Genomic DNA, 22,412 nt, shown 5'->3' on the forward strand with positions numbered 1-22,412 from the left:
GTAAATCTTTTATTAAAAACCAGTATCCTAAGGCTATCTATAGGGAACATTTTATAAGCCTAGTTCTGATTACTGTTTCTTCTATAAAGTAGTAAAGCAGCACTCCCATTCTATAACTTGTATTTAACTAAATGTCTTACCACCTTATTTGAATTATTAAATCTGTTTTGGTTTGCTTGTTGTAAAACAGTAATATTAAATATCGTAGTCTCCTGATCTTAGGTTTCACTTACAGGTACGTAGCTACTTTGTAATTGTATGTATGTACATATTTATTTATTTTTGAGACAGAGTCTCATTCTGTTTTCTGGAGTGTAGTGGTCTGATCTTGGCTTACTGCAGCCTCTGCCTCCTGAGTTCAAGCAATTCACCTGTCTTGGCCTCCCATGTAGTTAGGATTATAGGTGCCCACCACCACACCCAACTAATTTTTGTATTTTTGGTAGAGACGGAGTTTCACCATGTTGACCAGGCTGGTCTTGAGCTTCTGACCTCAAGTGATCCACCCACCTCAGCCTCCCAAAGTGCTGGGATTACAGGTGTGAGCCACTGTGCCCAGCCTATGATTGTTTTTAAAATTTGTTTGGATTTTTTTTCTATCAAATCATCAAGAAAATGCCCCATAAATCCTGGCATTATCTATTATGTGTAATTTAAGTGCATTTTTATTCAATACACAGGTAATTTAAATGGATCAAATATGTATAATATGTGACTTTAAAGTAATTGTACCCAGTCATTTGCTGAAAAGAATTGAGCTAGTCAGAAGTTGTCAAACAGGTTTTGAAATGTTATGAGGCCAGATCCTTTGGTTTTTGTTTTGTTTTGTTTTGATTTTTTTGAGACAGAGTCTCACTCTGTCGCCCAGGCTGGAGTGCATTGGTGCCATTTTGGCTTACTGCAACCTCTGCCTCCCGGGTTCAAGTGATTCTTGTGCCTCAGCCACCCAAGTAGTTGGGATCACAGACACGTGCCACCTCACTCAGCTAATTTTTTATATTTTTAGTAGACACAGGGCTTCTCCATGTTGGCCAGGCTGAACTGGAACTCCTGACCTCAAGTGATCCACCCGCCTTGGCCTCCCAAAGTTCTGGGATAACAGGTGTGAGCCACTGCACCCAGTCATTTTGTTGTTGTTGTTGTTTTAATAGAAAGATTAATGGAATGTGTTGCCTTTCTTAGTCTGAAAGTCTTTATGTATTTGTAAGAATTAGTTGAGATGTTAAGATAAATTTAAAATCCAAGGAAAACCAAGAATGTATTTTAATTGAGCCAATTTCAATGGCTCCCTTAAATATATCTGTGGAATAAATTGTTTATAAATAGAATAGAAAAATATTGGGAAAGATGAAATATTCCAATAAAATTAAATAAGAAAAGAATTAAACTATATAGCATAGTGCTATTGTGCATACAGTAAATGTCAGGAAATATTTGAGAAATGAATGACGGAACCGATACATAATTTGAACAGTAGTTTTGAAGCTAGAGACACCTGGGTTCCAATCCCAACTGTTCCCTTACCTTCTAAGAAACTGTCACAAATGATTTAGCCTTTCTCAGCCCCAAATTCCTCATATGTAGAATTTGGATAATGAAAACATCTCATGGTATTGTGAGAATTAAATAAGATAAGGAGCCTGGCACAGAATAGACATTAAATGAAACTTTATTGTTGTTATTGTTTTTCTAACCCACATGAAAATTACCATATTTGGTAGATTAAAATTGTTGAAAGTTAATATGACAACCTAGTATTAAACATTACATCAAATGAAATGATTGTTTTGTCACCAAAAAAGATAACAGCCCAACCTGAGGGTTTGGGAAAGTTTCCTAAGGGAAATGACACTAGAGCTGAAACTTGAAAAATAAGTTAGAGTTGGCCAGTTAAAAAGAGGTGGGAAGGGCATTTCCAGTAATAGAGCTGTGCCCTCACATAGTTTACCTTAGGGTAAACAAGGATAAAAGAGACTATTTCAAGTACTGTGGTAGGGATATATTGGGCCTTACTGGCTTGGCTATTATAAACTCTTGAGTACATTATATTCAGAGGCCAAGTCTACTGGCGTAGGACCATACATCCTTATCAATAAAAAATGTTTCAGCATAACACTTCAAAATGTGCGTATTTAATAATAAATCTTACACATGTACTGTGAGTCTACATACTAAAAATTAGAAAAGATAGGTTTTTTATTTTTTAATTAAAAGTAAGTAAAAATAGAAGTTCTGATATGTTTTCCTGAATCACAATTCGTGATCTTGCTTAACTCTCCACATGTCTGTAATATACTTTGGAGACCCCTGGCCTGTGAAAAATCCATGAGCCTAGACAAAGGTTTTCCTAATGCTTCCTAACCATGTTTCCTGAGAGTTCAGAGTTATATATATTTATAAATTTTATATATATATAAATAATATTTGCAGTAACTGCATAGTCTCAGAAGCCCCAATCTAGAAAATTAATGTTACCATTGTCTCAAAGCTGATTATATCCCTAGGATCCATAGATAGATAGATAGATAGATAGATAGATAGATGGATGGATGGATGGATGGATGGATGGATGGACGGACGGACGGACGGACGGACGGACGGACAGACAGACAGACAGACAGACAGACAGATAGATAGATAGATAGATAGATAGATAGATAGATAGATAGATAGATAGATAGTGTTTGCAGTACCTGCATAATCTCAGAAGCCGCAATCTAGAAAATTAATGTTATCATTGGGTTAAAGCTGATTATATCTCTAGGATCCCAGTCAGGGATCTGCTTCCTAGGAGCAGAAGCAAAACCACTCAAGGAAGACGTACCTAGAACTTGGCCTGCAGTAGATTCCCACAGATAAAGCCTTTCTGAATATGAGCTTGTGAACCAAAACTACAAAACATAGAAAACTACAGGAATAAACAGCTATGAGTGAGAACCAACAGACACACAAAACAGCAGGATTAGATCCAAAGAACTGCAAGTAAAATAGCAATCTAACAGAAACAAATTAATAAACGTTTAATCTGGGCGTAAGAAAAGATTAAGACTCTAAGAAAAATAGAGCTTCCAGGTTTGAAAAGGAACCAAATATGAAATGAAAAATATATAGTCATTAAAATTAGCTCAATGGGTTAGTTAAGATGCAGTTTAGAGATAGCCAAAGAGAGGATTTACTGCATGGTTCCTGGATCTGATGAACCTACTACTGTTCTAGTTGTAGTCACAATACAAATCAGACGGTGTCATGTGCAGTGAGATACCCCATCTACCTACCACCCACCCACATAAGATCATTCAGTGACTCCCAAGTCTACAGAGAAAAGAAAAGAAAACCCTTAACATGATCCAGAAGCCCTGCCTAACCTCTCCAGCTTAGGTGACCCCATTTTATTGCTTAGCTTTGTTTTTTTCTGTGGCCTTCTTTAAGGGTTTTTTTAATGTCATGCTTCTACCTTCCACAGGCCTTTGAACAAACTGGAATATCCTACTCACATTATTCTCATTAGCTCATTCAACTCCCAGCTCAAGGGTTACTTCCCCAGGGAAGCTCTCCTTCACCCCACAGGTTAATAGGGGTGCTTTGTTACTAATGATCAAGGAAACTAGCTACTCCCCTTTAAGGTACTAATTCAGTTTGTAATTTCACATTCATTGCTGTGAATCAGCATTCATCTTCCCTACCCAATGATAAACCCTGGGAGGACGAGACTATATTTGTTGGGCTAACCATTGTGTCCCCAACACAATGCTTGTAGTTAGTAAGTGCTAAACGAATACTTTTATATGAATACATTCCAGAAAAACACAGAATGTAAGTTTTGATATTAAAATAGCTCCAAAGACTATTGATTTTCCACTTTCTTTTGTCCATGGTTAGTTTTTTCCTTTTAGCCACGTTATCAGAAATGGTATTCCTTTTTTTTTCAAATCTTCTTAGGCAAATTATATTATTTCTTTGCACAGATTCATTATTATTTTAAATAGGCCCTTTACCGCATTCAGCGTTTAGTGTAGGTCCTCAGATTTCTTGCAAGATAGTATATAAAGCCCTGTGAAACCATAGCAGGTATCTATTTGAATTCCTTGAGTAGTGCAGTTTTTACCAAGGTACAGGCTAGACACTCTTGCAAATGGTGTCACACACAAAAAGGGGGATGCATCGTACAGTGGGTTCTTTAGAGCACATCTGATTTTTATTTTTCAGGTGGTCACGATCCTTCTTAAATCTGTCTACTGGCTGACTTTTTAAAAGTGTTCCTTTGCTAACCTGATTATGACTCATATTGTGAAATTTTGACCAGGTGCAGGGAAGTGGTAAGTAGAAGACTGAGGACTACAGAGCCTCTGTGAGTTCGTAGGTTTTGGTTCCCAGAGGACAGTGACACTAAGCCCAGTTACTGCAGTGAGGAGGTATTGATTTTTCTCCCTCCCTGTTTTTAGCCATATCTCTGAAGTAGATAAGGTATGAAGCATCTTTCCTGGTGAAGAGAGGAAAAGCTGCGGTGGTGAACTTTGTCACCCCAACAGCCGGACATTTCAAACCAAACTAGATGGAATGGAGGAAGGGCTTAAAGTGCTCTTGTAAACCTCTTGACTTAGTTCAATACCTTAGCTTTTGTGACGAAGAGGTTCCCTACAGTTTATAACAACTCTGATAGACAATGGGAAGAAGCGTGTGTGTGTGTGTGTGTGTGTGTGTGTGTCTGTGTGTAAAAGGGAATAAAAGGATCAAATCAGTGAAAACAACACAGCCCTGTGCTATGATCTTAGAAGGTTAGCGAAGTGGTCTTGTCCAAGTTTTCAACAAGATGTTCCATTCCTGTTATAATTGGCTGCTGGGTAGGTTTGGACCTAACTAGAATGCCAGCGTTCGATTTCACCGTGTTCTCAGTGGAGATGTGTCACCGTTTATGCTCGCCTTAGTGACAATTTTCTAAAATGGAAACTCGTGGGAAATCATTACAGTGTTTATATGTCTCCCTTGTCGGATGGCGTTATCCTGTGATATTTTACCAGTGTTTTCCAGTGCATGATGGCATCTCGTGAAGGTTAAGGCAGAACAAGTCCCTCTGTAATTTTGTGACTACATTTTACTTACTGAAGAAGAAAAGATAACTGACAATTAAGTATTTGGGATGTCACAGAAAGAACATGTGAAACAAATCAATGGTATCCTTTGGGAACATGATTTTATAAAGCTGATAAGGTAGAAAAATTGGGATTTTGTGATTTGTGTTACATGATGATAATTGCACCTTTTCAATAAAAAGAACATTTCTTCTGGAGTAAACATTGAGCTTGCAGGGGCTGTTGGTGGTAATGGTGTTGTTTTTCTGCCCCATGCAGTAAGTTTTTTATAAATGCTTTCATAGAGTTTAACTTCTTAAAAATTCTTTATTTAAAGTGATATTTCTGAGGAAATATCTGGTCTGCTTTAGAGAAAGTCATTTATTCTTACAAGAGTGAGTAGCATTGAGTAAAGAAAAATTGTTTTGTTTGTTTTTTACAAAATACACTCTTTGCCCAGTTTTACTATTTATCAGAGTTGGATGTAGTAATATTGAAGTAAGTCAAGTAGCCTATCACACACCTTTAACGGTTCTTTCATTTAACCCAATTTCCTACGTGCACCATCATAATAACCTGATTTTTGGTCTTCTTGTATTCCTAAGTGACAAATTGGATGGAAATTTCTTTAGTGCATTTCTCTGTTAATTCTATGCCATCTCCAATCTGCAAGTCTATTAAAGAGTCCAGGATATTTTGATGCTCTTCAGTGCCTATTCTTTTCATACTGTGTCACTTTTACTACTTTTATTGCACATGCTTCAATTAGAAAATGACTCCTTCCTTGCTGGTTTTGACAGTACTTTCTTCTTGTTCCAGCAGCTTTGAAAATGCTGGATAACCAGTGGCCACCTTCCTTAACAGAACAGTTAGTTAACTTAAAGATCATTATCCCCTTGACTTTCCACTGCCTGGTTCCATTCTTCATACCTAATATTGGATGACTTGATTTTATGGAAACTATTTTGAAATCTTTTAGTTATTTTCATTACTTGCCTCTAGCTCTTCCTAGGTTTATTCTTATTTCTCTTTTGTGGTGGCAGTGGGTGCTTGATAATATCACCTTAAGTGGGGTGAGAGAACTGTTCAGTTCATTTGACACCATGTGGAAGGAGCAGTTCTTGTAGACCTACCATTTGAGACCCATGACCCTCGCACATAAACAGCTACTCTCTGTCTTGCATCTGGATAATTCTGTTTCTCACAGTATTTCACTGTGTGTATACCTGTAAAATTTATTGGGATTTATTTCTAGCTTTTTCTCCAAATTTGTCACATTCATTTTGAATTCTTGATGTTTTACTGCATAAATTAGTTAACAGGCCATGTGTGCCAACTTGCCTCCAGGAATGGGATGAGCACCACTAGAGTCATTGGGTAATTAAGTAAATAGCACTGGGCCTGATCCCATCGCTATCCTGCAGTGCAGAATGCCCCTCTTATAGCACGGGCAGCATGGTAGTGCTTCATCAGCTGTACTCTAACCCAGCAATGATAGAGTAGAAAATCATACTTTCCTTAATGTTTTGTTAATTTTGGGAACCCTCCACACCACTGACTGCTGCATTTTAGAATAATATGTAGAAGACATGGAAATCATGAATATGAATTATTCTCCAGAATCAGTACAGCAATAGATTGTGGTGTATTAGAAAGAATCCTTTACCACAGTAGCCTCAATGCCAGACAAATGTTTTCAACTCAGCCCAGAGCTGAAGGCATTAATGAATTCTAATAGCAAGGCAGCATAGCCTCCAGTGGGGTTCTAATTGACAAAGAGATAGAAAACTGCAACAAGAAGGCCAACGTGTCCTTTGGGGAGCTGGCACAGCACCGGCCGACAGTGCCTCAGGCTCCAGGCCAAAGAAAAGTGAGCCCAGCAGTGAGTGCTATTGCCCTGTCTAAGCTAAAAGCTGGTGTTCTTGGCTGGGCTGTCAGGGGTCTACAAAGCCCCTGCCACTGAAAGCACAATTATAGATGTATGTGTGTTTTCCAGCAAGCAGGATACTCGGCTTTTATCTGATACTCAAAAACATCCCTGAAATATAGAGGGCCAAGAAGCTCTGTTTGCTCAATGAACAATATCCAAACTTCAAAATTGGTAAAACAGGTTGTTGGGGATTCACACAACAACAATACTCAAAGAAAAGAGAATTAGCATCTATCCATCGCTAATTGTGTATCTGAGATTCTTGATACACAATTAAAGATTATCCTCACAATAACCTTTTAAGATAGAAAGAGAAAGGATTCAAACTCAAGTCTTCCCTGAGAGCCCACGTACTTCCTACACCACACTGACTCTCTAAAGAATGAAAGTGATTAATCATTGGATGGATATTAATCAAAAATAAAGATAAGCAGTCTAAAACAATAGAGAGAGAGAATTTGATATTCAAAAATTTAATTTTTTAAAACTTAGAAGCTTATTGTTGAGCAAAGTTGAGAGATTAAAACCGAACTGACATCTTTATTCTATAGGATGATCCAGGGTACAGCTTCAAGAAGGGGTGGTTCCTTCAGAGCAAAAGCCTTTCAAGAAACTGAAGAAGTTGTAAGTGGAACAGTTGTGAGGTCCAGCCTTACTGTTCAGTTTCTCATGAATAAGGTCATGTGGGTATGAACAAAAAGATTTAATTCCTCTTTTTCATCTCTGTACCAACTGATGACAGTCATTTGTACATAATATGTTACGTTAGGTAAATTCTTCTATATTTTACTTTATCTCTGAAGTATTAGTTCTTTTCTCCCAAGCTTTTAAAACAGAACTTAGGAAATATGCCTGCCCACATAACTGAATGCTTAACTAACCCTCAATGCTGCCTTCTCTAAAACTATAAATCCCAAAGTACATATTGGTCATTGTTTTATGGAAAATATTATTTGAGAATATTCAGTGAAAATTTAGCAAGTAAATTACACACAGATTTCTGGAGTTTTCTGTATTGCTTTTGCCAGTATATCTTACGTAAAGCAATGTGATCATCTGTTTGGAGAACTCTGGGGAGGCCGAGCAGGATTAATTCCCGTCCCTATGTTGCAGTGTAAACAGCTTTTTGCCTGTCTTTTGTCATTAATGATCATGCTGTAGATGTAGTCAGTGCATTGTAAGCCAATCTGTCAAGGCAAATAAACAATTCACCTTGTTAAAATTCCCTAAATCTTGCATTAATAAAACCTAAGTAACCCCCTGAACACTCAAGAGATGTCTTCCTCCATACTGCAGTGATGGATGACATGTCTAAAGATCCTGGAAATTAAGTAGTTCAGGTCATTAAAAGTGTCCCACACTTGTTATTGATTTAATTTATTTTAAGAAGGTGGGGGTGGAGATAAGAATGTTATACTCTTCCGTCTTTTTTTAAATCTGAAAGCTACCACTTGTACAGATAATTAAAACTATTGCCTGGGGGAACAGGTCTGCATGTGTTACAACATTAAGCTTTATTATTCAAATACGTATTGTATCATCCTCTTAAACAGATATCTAGAAAAAAAAACAACCATTGAAACATGTGTCACAGCCAAAATACCTTGGATTTTATATGTTTGATGATTCCCAGAACTTTTTGAGTTATAGGCACTGAAATAATGACCTCTGGGCACCCAAAAGTGTCCTCGAATAGGTAAAAACTGAGGTAAAAGTGAAATGATTTAAGGAAATTTAATTGAAATAGTATTGAAATTATGCCTCTGAACAGAGGGGTTTTTTTTTCTCTTTATTTTCTGAACTTTTTATTTTTCTATTTTTATAACCAGGAGAAAGTAAACACATACACACACACGGATGGAGAGAGGGACAGAGGGATGGACGGATGAATGCATTGGTAGATGGGAAAACGCTTAGAGAGTGATACGCTATTTCCATTCTATCTCACTATATTCTAAGGCAAGTTTAAGTTGTTGTTTAGTGTGTGTGTTTACTTGTTCATTGCTAGCTTTCTTCACCAGCCCATGCTCCACTGGACCTGTAAGATTTATCATCATGTCCCAGTGTCTAACATAATAGATGCCCAGTAAATTATTATTTAATGAATAAAGTATAACACCCTAATTTTTTCTTCTATCTTTTATTCCTTAAGCTTCCATGGGAACAGTGAGCTGTGTAAAGAATAGTAGCAGCCCCCAGTGGAGGTGGCTCTTTAGATGACCCCTCTCTAGGGACTGAACACCAGGAGGGCTATGCTCTAGTGTGGGACAGAGGGCAGCCTAGGAGGACTGGCAACCTGTGTAGTCACCTACCCCATTTGTATGACCTGAACTGGGTAACAGTATTACAAAACCTGATAAGAAATTGGGGCAACTCAGTATGTGAACCATAGCTAAAAACAAGATGTGATATAGAACTGTGTATCTACAAGGTACAGAATTTCACCTCACTTTTGTTTCTTGTTATGTATCTTATGCACCACCCTACACAGTATTCCTGATCAATTGTGTGAATGATATTTCACCACCAATTCTTATAGTTCTTTAAACAACATGTACTTACTGGACAAAATTTACCCATGGTAAGTTATGAAAAATGACCCTTAAGAATAGTTGTATTGAAGTCAGAGATTAAAATACAACCTTTGATGCTTTTCTCCTGTGGTCTTTTGGAAAAGGGGGAGGGGGAGGTGGCAAACTTCTGTTCAGTTCACACACTCTGGTAGACTTTAAAAATACATAGATATGAAGATATATACTTCTTTGTCAGATTTCTCCTTGACGTTGCGTAATCTGGATCTCTGAGTAGTGACATGGTTATGCCATTATGCCGGCTATGTAGCAGAGCTCACTAAATGGAAGAACTCTATAGATTTTTTTTCATCATGTATGCTGATTTACACTTAGCAGTAAAGATGTTACTGACCCTTTGAGTGGAGCTGTCCAAATGGCAATACATGTCAGTTGATTCTAATGCCAAAACAGGTGATAGTTGAGGGTTTTTGACTAAACCTTCCAGTTAAAAAATAACTTACCATATTTCCTAAATAGTAGTGGTTTCCTGTGGGGAGATACACACACACACACACACACACACACACACACACACACACACGTATAGATAATGTATATCAGACCACTTTGTCATTCAGTAAGGACAATTTGATATACATATCTTAACAGTATTATTGATGTTCCCAGGTTTTGAAATATTCACTCTAGATTAGAATCTCCATGAAGGCAGGAACCATTTCTACCTGGCTCCCCCTAGTCAGCATCTAGTGTATAGTAGGTGCTCTATAAATGCCAGTTGAATGAAAGAACAGATAAACTGCAGTATTTGCCAGCACTCCCTAGCATGTATGTCAGCCTGAATTCCTGGTGGGCAAAACAGAGACCACTCCTCATCTTGACTGTGAGGAATGTTGCTGGTAAGAACTTTGATGGACGGTTATGACTTTTTGAAATAGTTCATTTGATTGATTGCCTAGCAAACTTCACTTCAGTTTCTAATTCTGTTTTCTGCTTTCACAGGCTGTCATTTTAGAAAATGAAGAACTTCCCAAACTGTTTCTTGATTTCCTAAATGTGCGACACTTGCCCTCTCTACCAAAGGCAGAAAGCTGTGGGTAAGAATCATGTTTGCATATTGGATGTGTATTTTAAATTACTCTTCAATGACTGATTGATCTAACAAATAGCCCAGAGTGATGCCTGAGTAGCCTGCCGGCCACGCCCACTCTTTTGGCTTGCTACAGCACTCGCTCGCCGCCTGCTTTTGGTCAAAAGAATTCCTCTGAAGTCCTCATACCCATCTTGTGGCCAAATGGCCATAGTTCAGTAACCCATGTTTAGACTCAAGGAATCAATCTTTTCAATTACGCTGTTACATAGAATGATGTTACTTGATAGGAATTATGAATCTAGATAACATGTTATGGACTCATTAGTGGAAACTCAGGCAAAGTTCATATTCTGGTGGTACACATATTCATGTAATTTTAAAGTTATGAATGACCTTAGAGATGATTTGATCCAACTCCTCTCATTTTGTAGTTGAGCAAACAGAGACACAGGAATTTAGTGTCTTTCCCAAGATCTCTTGCCTTGTAGCTTGCAGAACCGAGGCCTTCCAAGGTGAGCTCTCTTCCTCTACTGTCCAGCTGCCTCTCTCAGGAACTTCCAGTGGCAGAACTACAAATCCTAATCCCTATCTGTTGGTCTAAACCCATTGGTCCTAAACCCAAGGACCCCGAGGTTTGATATCATTAGCAATTGGGAAAAGCTCTCCCGAAGAATTAACTCTGAAGCAAGCCACTTGCCCAGCAACAGGCACATGACGTGGGCTGAGCTAGCCTCAGAAGACCTTCAGAAACATCCATAGCACACTGTATCCATTTACAGGGAAACAAATCATCACAAACTCTCAAAATCCATGCAGGAGAGAGGTTTACCCATTTTCTCGATGCTTTCAGACCTGCCTGAAGGAACCACACTTAACTACAAGAAGATCAAGCAGACCACACCCAAAGTCATGTTAAACCCCAGCCATCCACTGGATGACGGGGCTGCAAACACCTGTCACAGCTCTTCATGAGCACTGTTTACTCAGGGCCACTTTCCACTTATTACAGAGCAAAAATTATACACTATACTTGGCAAATAATGAAATAATGTGCTGTCAGTGTGTTCTGTTTCAACTTGTATGTGTTTACAGGGAGGTTGGGCTTCGTATATGTTTATGTATTTTTTAGAATAGACATTAGCAATGGTATTGAGTGAAATGTTTTCTCCATTATACAAGCCCAAAAGTGGTAATAAAATCTGAGGATTTTTAAGTAATCTTCAGGAAAATTGAAATCAAAGAATATTCCAGTCTTCAGATTCCTTAGGATGGGGCATGGCCATGCTGTGGCTCAGTGGAAACTCACAACTCTTCTTAAAAATATCTCCCAATTCAGTCATCTAAAAATATTGGATATTTTTTCCTTTGTTGGCATAAACATTGACTCAACGTATGTGGTTTTTTTGTTTGTTTGTTTGTTTTCCTTTTTCAAAACTTTTAGATCTTTTGATGAAACAGAGTCTGAAGAGTCAAGGTAAGGACTAATCCTCAGCCAGGAATAGGATTATGGTTTTGCTAAATGTTTAATCACCCACGATGTGTTTCAAGTTATATTTTTCTTAAAAACCTTTGTTTGGAAATTGGTTTTAAGATTATAAATATTTGATAGGAAATTACAGGAGTAACCAGTTAGAATTAAGAGTGGAGGAATAAGAGCCCTACATCGTTTCATGCAAGTAATCAGAATGTTTTATCAATAATTGTATTACAAGATTTTTAGGAAAGCACGTTTCGGCAATGACTTATTGTATAGATTGTATGTCTGCTTCAAATTCCACAAAGAAATGTTTAGAAGATGAGAGCAGTGCCCATTTGTTTGCTCTCACTCTGTGTGCTATTATTCACCCACACTGTTAGAACATAAACCTTGAGACGTCCCCACACAGCAGTTTGATCCCCTCAAAGCTAGTTTGTAGTGTTTTCTGTTTACCATCGTCCCCTGATGCTGACATGCCTGTTCTTGACCTTTCCAGCAAACTGTCCCACCAGCCTGTGCTGCTGTTCCTCAGGGATCCATACGTCTTGCCTGCAGCCAGCGGTAATCAAACCTGTCATCTGCTAACAGCTCTTTACTGATCTGACCCTGCACCACATAAACCACGTTTTTAATACAGGTCTAACAGAGTGACATTGGTCCAGGGCTTAATAATCTGCCAATAAACCAGTGCTGTTGGTGTAAGAGACATTTAGAATTTTAATTGAGGCCAGCCTTTCAGGAGGAAATGTAATTTTTCTTTCTCTCTTACCAGACTATTTTGAATTAGAGTAATAAGGCAGAAAGGTATTTATGGTCCTTAATTTTTCCGATCATGTCATTTTGGCCTCTGCTTATTTTTGTCCAGATGCCAGGGTTCAAATTCAAGGCTCTAGTCCTTTTTAAAAATGCCTCTTCCAAAAATCTATGTATATATACATTGCAGGCATATCTCCATTTCTATTTAGATTACAGCATCTTTGATGGCCAACTGTATATTTTTGAAAGTTGCATATTTTAAATACAATTAATTGATTTAAGTATAATTGTAATCAATATTTTCGACTGAGTCTTTTCTCTGTGCAAAGAAATTTAAATTCATCAGAGTCCCTCTCAAAGTGTTCTGTTATGCATCTCTTTATGAGTTCATTTGCATACATTATCTCACTTAATTCCTTAACAACCTTGTGAACTAAGCAGGACAGATACTATCATTGGCTAAATGAGAAAACTGAGGTCCAGGGAAGTCCCTGACTTGTCCACTCTCAGATGGTTGATGGGTGGACCTCTTGTTGCCTATGTATTCCTTCTGTGCTCTTTGCACATAGTGAATCTTGTTTCTGGGAGTCACTAAATAGTAATAGATAAATGATCCATTGAAACCCTTCCTATTTCTGACAATAAAACCTTATGAGCAGGAGAAAGGGAACTGCTCTCTATAGCAAGGATGCACGTCCTCAGATCACCCACTTAGCTGTCAGTTTGAAGAAAAGTGGCCAGGACGCAGTCCTGCTCCTCCCTAGGAAGGGCTGAGGGACCCTTCCTAGTAGCACCCTGATCAGAGTGAGCTGCCTTTGCTGTATAGGAATATGACCTCATATTCTTTGTCCTTGCAGTAAAGAATAACTTCCTCTCCATAACATTTGCTTATGTTTAACAAATATACATGTTAGTTGATGTCGTGTTAAAATATCATATTTAACAAATATTAATAATGCAAACTAATATAGATTAAATGTTTTATAAATTATTCATATTATCTTTGAAAAATGGCTCCACAAGCACTTTTTCCATGTATTGTTTATGCTCAGATATGTCATGCATCTGACTGAAATTCCTGCAGAAGTGTAGACAGTAAAATAGTTACTATAGACTAGAATAGCCAGGATACTTGATAGAAGAGGGAACATATTTTATGACCTTTAAATCCAACTTATCCAGCTTATTGAGCAGTGCCTACCATGTGCTCTATGCCTGGTTTGACAGTGAAGAACAGGAGGAACTTTCTTGGAAGGAACCTCGGGGTAAATGTCTTGAGCTGGAAAGAGTAAAACATATGTATCATTGGTAGCATGGTAATATGGATGAAGACTTGCAAAATAAGGGAACTCCTGTTTGAGAATAAGTGAATCACAGGTTTGATGGATGGGATGGGAGGTATGGGAGGACCAGTCACCAGATCTGTTTTCTTGGAATTTTGACCAATCCAGTTTCATGAATCAGATTCTTGTTATCTTAGAAGTGTTATACTAATGATATATATTCTTGCAAATCTTCAGCATTTAATTTAAAGAGAAACTTTACTTGTATCACATTTTTGTTATGATGCCTCTTAGCAAGATATTAAGGTTATTATTCCAGAGGATATTGCATATGGAAATTTCTTCACAGATATACTGACCCCCGCCCCCCTACAAAGTCAGAGGAGTGTCTGTCTTCAAAGATCTGACATTTAAGCATTATCCTCTTATAAAATACTGATAATCAAATATCTCTTAGCTTTTAACATCAGAAATCAGGAGAATACTCTCTTAACAGATTGAAAAGCATTTGCTTTTTTGTCTTTGATTTGATTTTTCCAGGAAACTCAAAACAACTCTTGCCAAAGTCCCCAGTGATTTCAGTGTGGCTAAAGCCCATAATATTTTTCAGTCCTCATCTTCCTTGGCCTCTGATGTACTTTAGACATGTTGATCGGTTTCTACTCCTTCAAACAGTGTCTCTCCTTGGCTCTCCCACTTCCTTCCGCTCTCTAGCAGCTGACCAGAATGCTGTCATAGACCTTCTCTTCTTCTCACTACACTTTCTTTCAGATAATCTCCTTGTGTGTAGCCTGCCTACCATGTGTGTACACCTGAGTCACAACATTGTATTTCCATGTCAACTCTCTCCTGGGAGTTCCAGACTCTTACCTGTGATTTGTTTGCAAGGCCCTCTGTGAGCTGCTCTAGGCTCATGTTCCTACTGGACCTCCTCATACACTCTGCCCTAGCCACCCTGGAATTTTTCGGGGCCTCAGGTGTGCTGTTTCCTCCACCTTGAGCCTTCTTTTCTCCATCCCATAGCTGGCTGCCTCTCACCCTCTAAGGCTCACATTGAATGCCACGGCTTCAGAGAGCCTGTGCTGATTCTCCCTCTCCACAAGCTCCTCCACCCATTCACAATACATGTTCATTAACTAAGCAAAACCCAACAAAAATAACAACAAAACCTGCCCTAAATCACCTTCCTTCTCATCACCTCTCAATGGGAATCAAAGGCAATAACAGTTTACTGAGTAATGCTGGCAATAATGGACATTGTAGTAAATCATGCATACAATGAAGCCAAAATCCACAGTTTAGAGTGGAACCGATGAGAAAACAAACCAAAACGCTGATTATGTTATTTCTGATCGCTAGTTGGTGGACCTTGCTTTAAAACACCTCCATCCCATTCACTTTTTGTCAGAGAACCCTATTTGCTTCCTTTATAGTAATGGTCACTATCTTACCTTTGTTCTTTGTCTTTGTCCTCTAAATCCCCAGCATCTAGCATATGTTCAGCTCTTGGTGGACATACATGCAGAGCCTTAGCACTTGCTGTTCCCTCTGCCGGGAATGCCCTTCTCCCAGACACCCTCCCAGAGGGCTGCTTGGTCCCTTCCTGCAAGTCGTTCCCCAAATGGCACCATCACTCAGGTTCTTCCCTCAGTTCCCTGTCTCTGGGCCCTCTCCAGCCCATGCTCTGCTGTATTTTTCTCCTTGCCCTGTTCTTGTCACTGCTTGACATATTACCATCATGGTGGAGTTACCCACAGTATGTAATGTTATTTTCCTTCATGTCTTTTTTGCTTAACTTATTTAGTTGAATCCTTTTAAGCTAAATATACTTACGATGTAATTTCACTGACCTTCAAATCAACTTCTATACTGTGAGTGGCAAAGAATAAAGGCATGTCTGCCACCTTTAATATTCCCTTTTTGGGTATCTTTTAGAAAATTAACCAACAGCTCTATTTGTGGCAATTGATTTTAATACCCTTCTATGTGGGAGAAATACAATTAGAATTAAAATTAGCTTAGCTAAATTATTGTTTTTTATTGGGCTCTAAATATACATGTGTAAGGCCTATCACAAGCTTTCAAAGATATATTTCATGAAAAACCATTACTTCATGTTGGAGAAAGGCGCGCCCTGAAAAATCAAATGTCATCAACCAAAAATAACTGGATACTCATGTGTTGGAGATTTTCTAAGACATTATTTTGTGTGCTCATTCGCTTGTCTCCCCAATTTTTAAAACAGCCTATAAGGTAGATACTGTTATGAAATCCATTTCACAGTTGAGGAAAGAGAGGCACAGAGAGGTTCAATAACTCACCTAAGGTCACACAGCTATTACATGGCCAATCCAGGACACAGAGGCCTCTCAATAAATACTTGTTGAGGTAAACTGGTCACCATATTCTGTCACTTCTTGACTTCCCCTTTGGCAAGTCTCACGGATGCCTCAAACACAAGTTCCAGACCAAGGTGATGATCTTCTGTTTTACTCCTATTCTGAGTCTTCTCCCACCACCCTGTGATTATGCAAGCCAGAAACCCAGGAGGCGTCCTTGGTTTCACCCCTTCCCTCACTAACCACATCTAACCCATCACTTGGTCCCGCCCTTCATTTCTCTAGAATTCCTCCATGGTTCTCCATCCTCAAGCTCGTTTGGGCTGCCACATTGCCCTCTCAAACTACTGCAGTAGTCTCCAAACTGATCTCCTTGTGTCTGCTTTAACCTTGCTCCAGTCCATTCTCCAGTTGGCAGCCAGAATCATGTGTTTCAAAACACAATTCTACTCTGTCCCACTCTGCTTAAACTTCCTCAATAGCTTCCCATCGAGTTTTAGATAAAGCCAGAATTCCTGTCTGTTCTTCCCAGGTATGATTGGGCACCTCGGGCCCTCCAGCCTCATTCCCACTTCTCTTGCTACGTTGGCCTTCATTTAGGTCTCTGAACCCTCCGGGCTCCCTCTGGCCACAGACTTTCCACCTGGCTAGCTCCCTCTGCCTACCCCTAGCCTCTGAGAGCCTTTCTGCCTCCTCTGATGAGGCAGTAATCCCCTAGTAAATGATTTTATTTACACAGTTGACAATAGAGGTTTGATGTACATTTTTTTTTCTTAAAATATTGGACCACTTTTATTTTCTTAGGTAATAACTGTATTTCTTTAAAGTGTTCAGCTTTAGGATAGTTCCTGGATGTCATTATGTACAGAATACAGTTTAAAAATTAAACTTCTGAACCATGAGATAGATTGGTTCCCATTCAAGTAATCCATTCACATTTTACCTACTTTAATGACTGGAACATAGTACAACATACTCTGCACCCCTGGCCTCCCTTCCTATCTCCTATAATAATGTATCTATGTTTTCAAGTTTGGCAGGATGGCTTCTGTTGGAAATTTGCCCTTTTAAGTTAGGAAGACAGACTCCCATCTTACTGCTCTCTTTTGAAGCTAGTCTAATAGAACAAGTAGACTCAAGACAACTTGGACTAAATGCACTGTAAACAACAATGGAAAAACTGCAGTGAGGTATTCCCAGTAGAAATCTTGGAATTCCTTCAAGTATATTGAGATTTTGTTAGAAATTGAATTGCCAGTGTAATCCATCTTCCTCGTGAGAAAACATTCAGATAAAGAGCTGAGGCCCTGCAGCATTAACCATTAGAACATCCCTTAAATCAATAAGCTACAAATCTGACTGCACATTCCTGCCGCGCCTGGTGGTGCGCTCAAGTGGCTTTAGGCTGAAGCAGCATGACTGATAGCGCATCCTCAACCAGGCAAACGCCTGGCGATGCAGATTCCTGTGTTTACCATAAGCCTTGCCTTGTTCCATTCTACAAAATGCAATTCTTGTTTCACATAAGAAAAGCAGTTTTTCTTTTTTTTTTTTTTTCCAGATTTTCCAAATGTGGTTATTGAAGGAGTCCTCCATGGGATATTTTACCCTCATCTACACCCCAGGTAGAAATCCTACATGGCTAAAAGAAGCAGAAGCAAGTTTCGAAGTCACAGTCAAGGAAATCAATACTTACCAAATTAATCTAAATGCTATGATATATAACAGCTCTAGCTAGTGGTAAAGTGTACAGTCCCAGCTTAATTCAGGGCAGGGACATTTCCATTAGAATGGTGCTCTTAAAAATAGAAACTGAACCAGGGCAGTGGTCCGTCTAAGGCCAAGTGTCTAAGAAGTAAAGTGTAGCTGCCAGCATAGAAACCCGCGAAAAGGAGGCCACAGGGGATTCCTGGAAGCACTGAGTGTAGCAAAGCAAAGCTCCTCTCTGCTTCGGTCGCACCATTTGCTAATTGAAAAATCATATCCTGAATCATACTGAGACTGATCAACTTTGGTAGCTTTTTTGTTCAGATCTTATGACACACTACTCTTCTCACCATGAGATTTTCTCAGCCAGTGATAATACATTCTGAAATGCTGGCACCAGGAGACGGTCACAGACACACACTGCTAAATGTGAAGATGGAACTAAACTGGAAGTTAAATTATACTGACAATATTATGGCATTTTTAAAGATCATGGCATTTTAATTGATATTAGAGTGGAGTTGCATCATACTCAGGGGTTTGCTTCCAAGGTCAGTACATAGGTAAAATGGGCTATTAGGATGATCCTTGAAAGCCCTTTAGAAGGGTGCCATGTTGGAAACCTGTACATCCACTACAAGTAGCTTTTCCCCCCCATGTTGGAAAAAAGGACTGTTTCTTTGTTTGAAAACCAAGTGAAGTTGTTGGTGTTTGTTTAGGGGTCATTTTGTTTAAAAAAAAAAAAAAAAAAGCACATACCTTTTAACACTAGAATCATAGGCTTGCAAGATGCTTGCCCCGCTAGTGGCAGATGTGAACTGACAAGGAGCGAAGCACCCACCCCGCGGATGGACAGCACCCACCTGGGTTTCCTCGAGGGTGTGCATTCATCATAGGTGGGATCACCACAGGATTTCACGTTATTTTCCTTATGGCTTCCTTTTCACTGACCTCATGTGTTGAGTTAATGTAAGTTAAAGGTGTTTATGATATAATTCCTCTGTACATCATACTTTGAGTAGTAAAGGATAAAAGCATATGTACTACCTATATGTATGTGCTATATGTGGGCATTTCATTGAGATCTAATTAATAGCTAGCCTATTTATGGTTATTCATTTTAATAAGTTTTGTGGGGGGCAAGTATTTAAAATCAAAACTAATAACTACATCATGGTTTTTGATTAGGATCTAAATATTCAGGTTTTAAGCCTGCTGCAAACTTTTAAAGTTATTATAGATTCTGTTACTACATGTTGGAAACAAGCAAGAACTAAATAATCAAGTGTTGTCAACCAAAAATAACTTAATAGTTGGGTATTGGAGTTTTTTTTAATGTTTTTATGTTATTAGCTATTTGGAGTTAAATAAAAACAAAGAACAAGGAAATATTTGAGTTTGTCTTCTGCTCCTAAGATTTCATTGGAAACATGGTTTGTATCTGTCTGTTTACACACACACATATGCACGCACAAAACCTCTCACACATTCACATAGATGTTTATTTATAATATGATAAGAGGAGGAGGAGAAATTAGAACCCTTGTAACTGTACATTGCTTGTGGAAGTGTGAAATGGTTGCAGCCTCTGTGGGAAATGGTATAACTTCTTCAAAAAATTAAGCATTGAATTGCTATGTGATTCAGCACTTCCACTTCTGGATATATACCTAAAAGAAGAAAGCAGGGACTCAAACAGCGATTTGTATAATAGTTTGGCTGTGTCCCCAACCAAATCTCATCTTGAATTGATCGTAGTTCCCGTAACGACCGCAGGTCGTCAGAGGGACCTGCCGGGAGGTAATTGACTCATGGGGGCAGTTACTCCCATGCTGCTGTTCTTATGATAGTGAGTGAGTTCTCATGAGATCCGATGGTTTTATAAGGGGCTTTTCCCCCTTTTGCTTGGCACCTCACCTTCCTGCCATCATGTGAAGAAGGATGTGTTTGCTTCCCCTTCTGCCATGATTATAAGTGTCCTGAGGCCTCCCCAGCCATGTGGAACTGTGAGTCAATTAAACTTCTTTCCTTTATAAATTACTCAGTCTTGGGCAGTCCTTTATAGAAATGTGAGAACGGACTAATACATTTATCCATGTTCATAGCATATATTCACAGTAGCCAAAAGATGGAAACAACCCAAGTGTCCAGTGATGGGTGAATGTATAAAAAGGAAATTCTGACACATGCTACAACATAGATGAACCTTGAAGACATTCAGAGACATAAGCCAGTCAAAAAAAGGCAAATACTGTATGATTCCATTTCTATGAAGTATCTAGAATACTCAAATTTATAGAGACAGAAAGTGGAACTTTGGTTGACAGAGGCTGGGGGAAAAGAGGAAATGGGGAATTAGTGTTTAATAGGTTTCAGCTGGGGAAGATGAAAACATTCTGGAGCTGGACGGTGGTGATTGTTGCTTAACAAGGTAATGTACTTAATGCCATAGTATTGTACACTAAAAATGGTTAAAATAAATTTTATGTCATGTATATTTTACCACAATAAAAGCAATAAAGGCTTTTGAATGAGTGCAGGCTCAGAGAGTAAGGGTGTAGTGATCAAGTAACACTGTCTGTCATGGGTACAGGAGAGCTTTTGGCACACATACCAGTTAGTAGTCTCACATCCCTGGCAACCTCTACAATCCTAAACAGTAGTTCTAAACCAGAGATTGCATCAGAATCAGTTGGGATTCTGAATCAATAAATCTGGCCAGAGACCTGTCCTTGGGTAGTTAGAAACACCACCGAGTTGACTCTGATAAACACCTGTATTAGTGACCACCAATTGAGGGAGATGGTTTATGACCTGCCCTTTAGCCATCTCCTTGAATTATTTATTGACTTTTGTAAGTCCTTCAGAATCCAGTACCAAGAGAACATCTGTTCAACACTTGGGGGTGTTATATGAGGCCACAGAAAGAGACTCTGAAGAAGCAGGAAGGACAAATTTGGGTAGTGGTCTCAATAGATGCCCTAGACATAATTGGGAAGTTGTATATTCATTCATTCACTTGTTTGTTCAATGAAATGCATTTGGGTTCCCCCACTGGATTAAGACACTGTTAATTACCTAAAGAATACAGATGTAATCCTTGCTTTCTGGAATTGTTGGTCATTTACTAGGAAGGGTTTTTCCATCTTAATGAATTGGACATAAAGTTCAGTGATTAAGGCTATTTTCCTCCAGTCTCTCTGCTCCTTGCAAGTAATCATTTTCATTTTGGCTTTGTTTTGGTTTTTATCCTTGATGATAATTACAGATTTTGAATTCAGCAGTGGAAACCAGGGAAGTAGCAGGCACTAACTCAAAACCAAAATGTCTGCAACGTTTGTTTTCTGTCTGTGCAGATACATAGTGACAGACTGGATTCTGATGAGGGGGAAGGGGCATCTATTTTTGTGTGATGGGAAGGAGGGCATATTATCTATGTTAAGTCATTGGAATACACCTAATTTACCAGAAAAAAAATTTGTGTCCTAAGAGTGTGATTGTAAATCTGATCTATAGAATGTGAACCATTTTCTGTCTTCATTACACTTAACAGCAGTTACAGCGACATCATTGGTGTCCCTAGCTACAATATTCTACGTCATTTAGATACTCCTATGTACTCCTATGTACTGAGTTTCTACTGGATGTCATATGTTGTTGGACTAGGGTTTTGCATATTTTATCACGTTAAGTTCTTTACAGAGTAGTTTTTAGTGCCCCATTTTATTGAAGAAGAAATTGAAGATCAGAGACATTAATAAAAATAGTAGCTAACATGAGTGAATACTAATTTAGGGGCCAAGAGGCACTGGGCTAAATCGTGTTCATGGACTATCTCATTGAAGCTTCACAACATCTTTAAAGATATGTGTATTCTTATTCCACTTTATAGTGAGAAAAAGGAAGCTTAGAGAAGTGAAATAACTTGACCAAGGATACCAGTTAATAAGGGATCTGGATTTGAATCTTCCATCTACAGAGCTTGGGCGAATCCACTCCCTAATCAACCTCACAATAGAATTGTATTAATGTGCTTTTTTGGAGATGGGGTCTCCCGCTGTCACCCAAGCCAGAGTACAGCGTCATGATCTCGGCTCACTACAGTCTCCACCTCCTGGAAACAAGCAATCATCCCACCTCAGCATACAAAGTAGCTGGGACTACAGGCACATGCCACTACGCCCAGCTAAGAGAGAGAGAGCGAGCTCTTATATATATATTATATAT

General features: G+C 38.7%; 1 protein-coding gene across 3 annotated transcripts in view; it reads left to right on the top strand.

Moving 5' to 3' along the window:
* The window catches only part of SNX24 (sorting nexin 24), a 189,652-nt gene extending 170,078 nt beyond the window's left edge, over positions 1–19,574 (top strand). For 2 of the 3 annotated variants that reach the window (XM_011963711.1, XM_011963713.1), the window contains 4 exons: positions 10,533–10,627; positions 12,065–12,097; positions 12,597–12,661; positions 18,040–19,574. In XM_011963711.1, coding sequence (XP_011819101.1) covers positions 10,533–10,627; positions 12,065–12,097; positions 12,597–12,661; positions 18,040–18,107 — 261 coding nt within the window. In that variant the 3' untranslated portion in view covers positions 18,108–19,574. Of the gene's footprint in view, positions 1–10,532; positions 10,628–12,064; positions 12,098–12,596; positions 12,738–18,039 lie in introns of all 3 variants that reach the window. The other variant, XM_011963712.1, reaches the window with a different exon arrangement.
* The last annotated feature ends 2,838 nt before the right edge of the window (positions 19,575–22,412 follow it).

This window comes from Colobus angolensis, unplaced genomic scaffold, assembly GCF_000951035.1.
Source record: "Colobus angolensis palliatus isolate OR3802 unplaced genomic scaffold, Cang.pa_1.0 Scaffold62, whole genome shotgun sequence".
NCBI classification, from domain to species: domain Eukaryota; kingdom Metazoa; phylum Chordata; class Mammalia; order Primates; family Cercopithecidae; genus Colobus; species Colobus angolensis.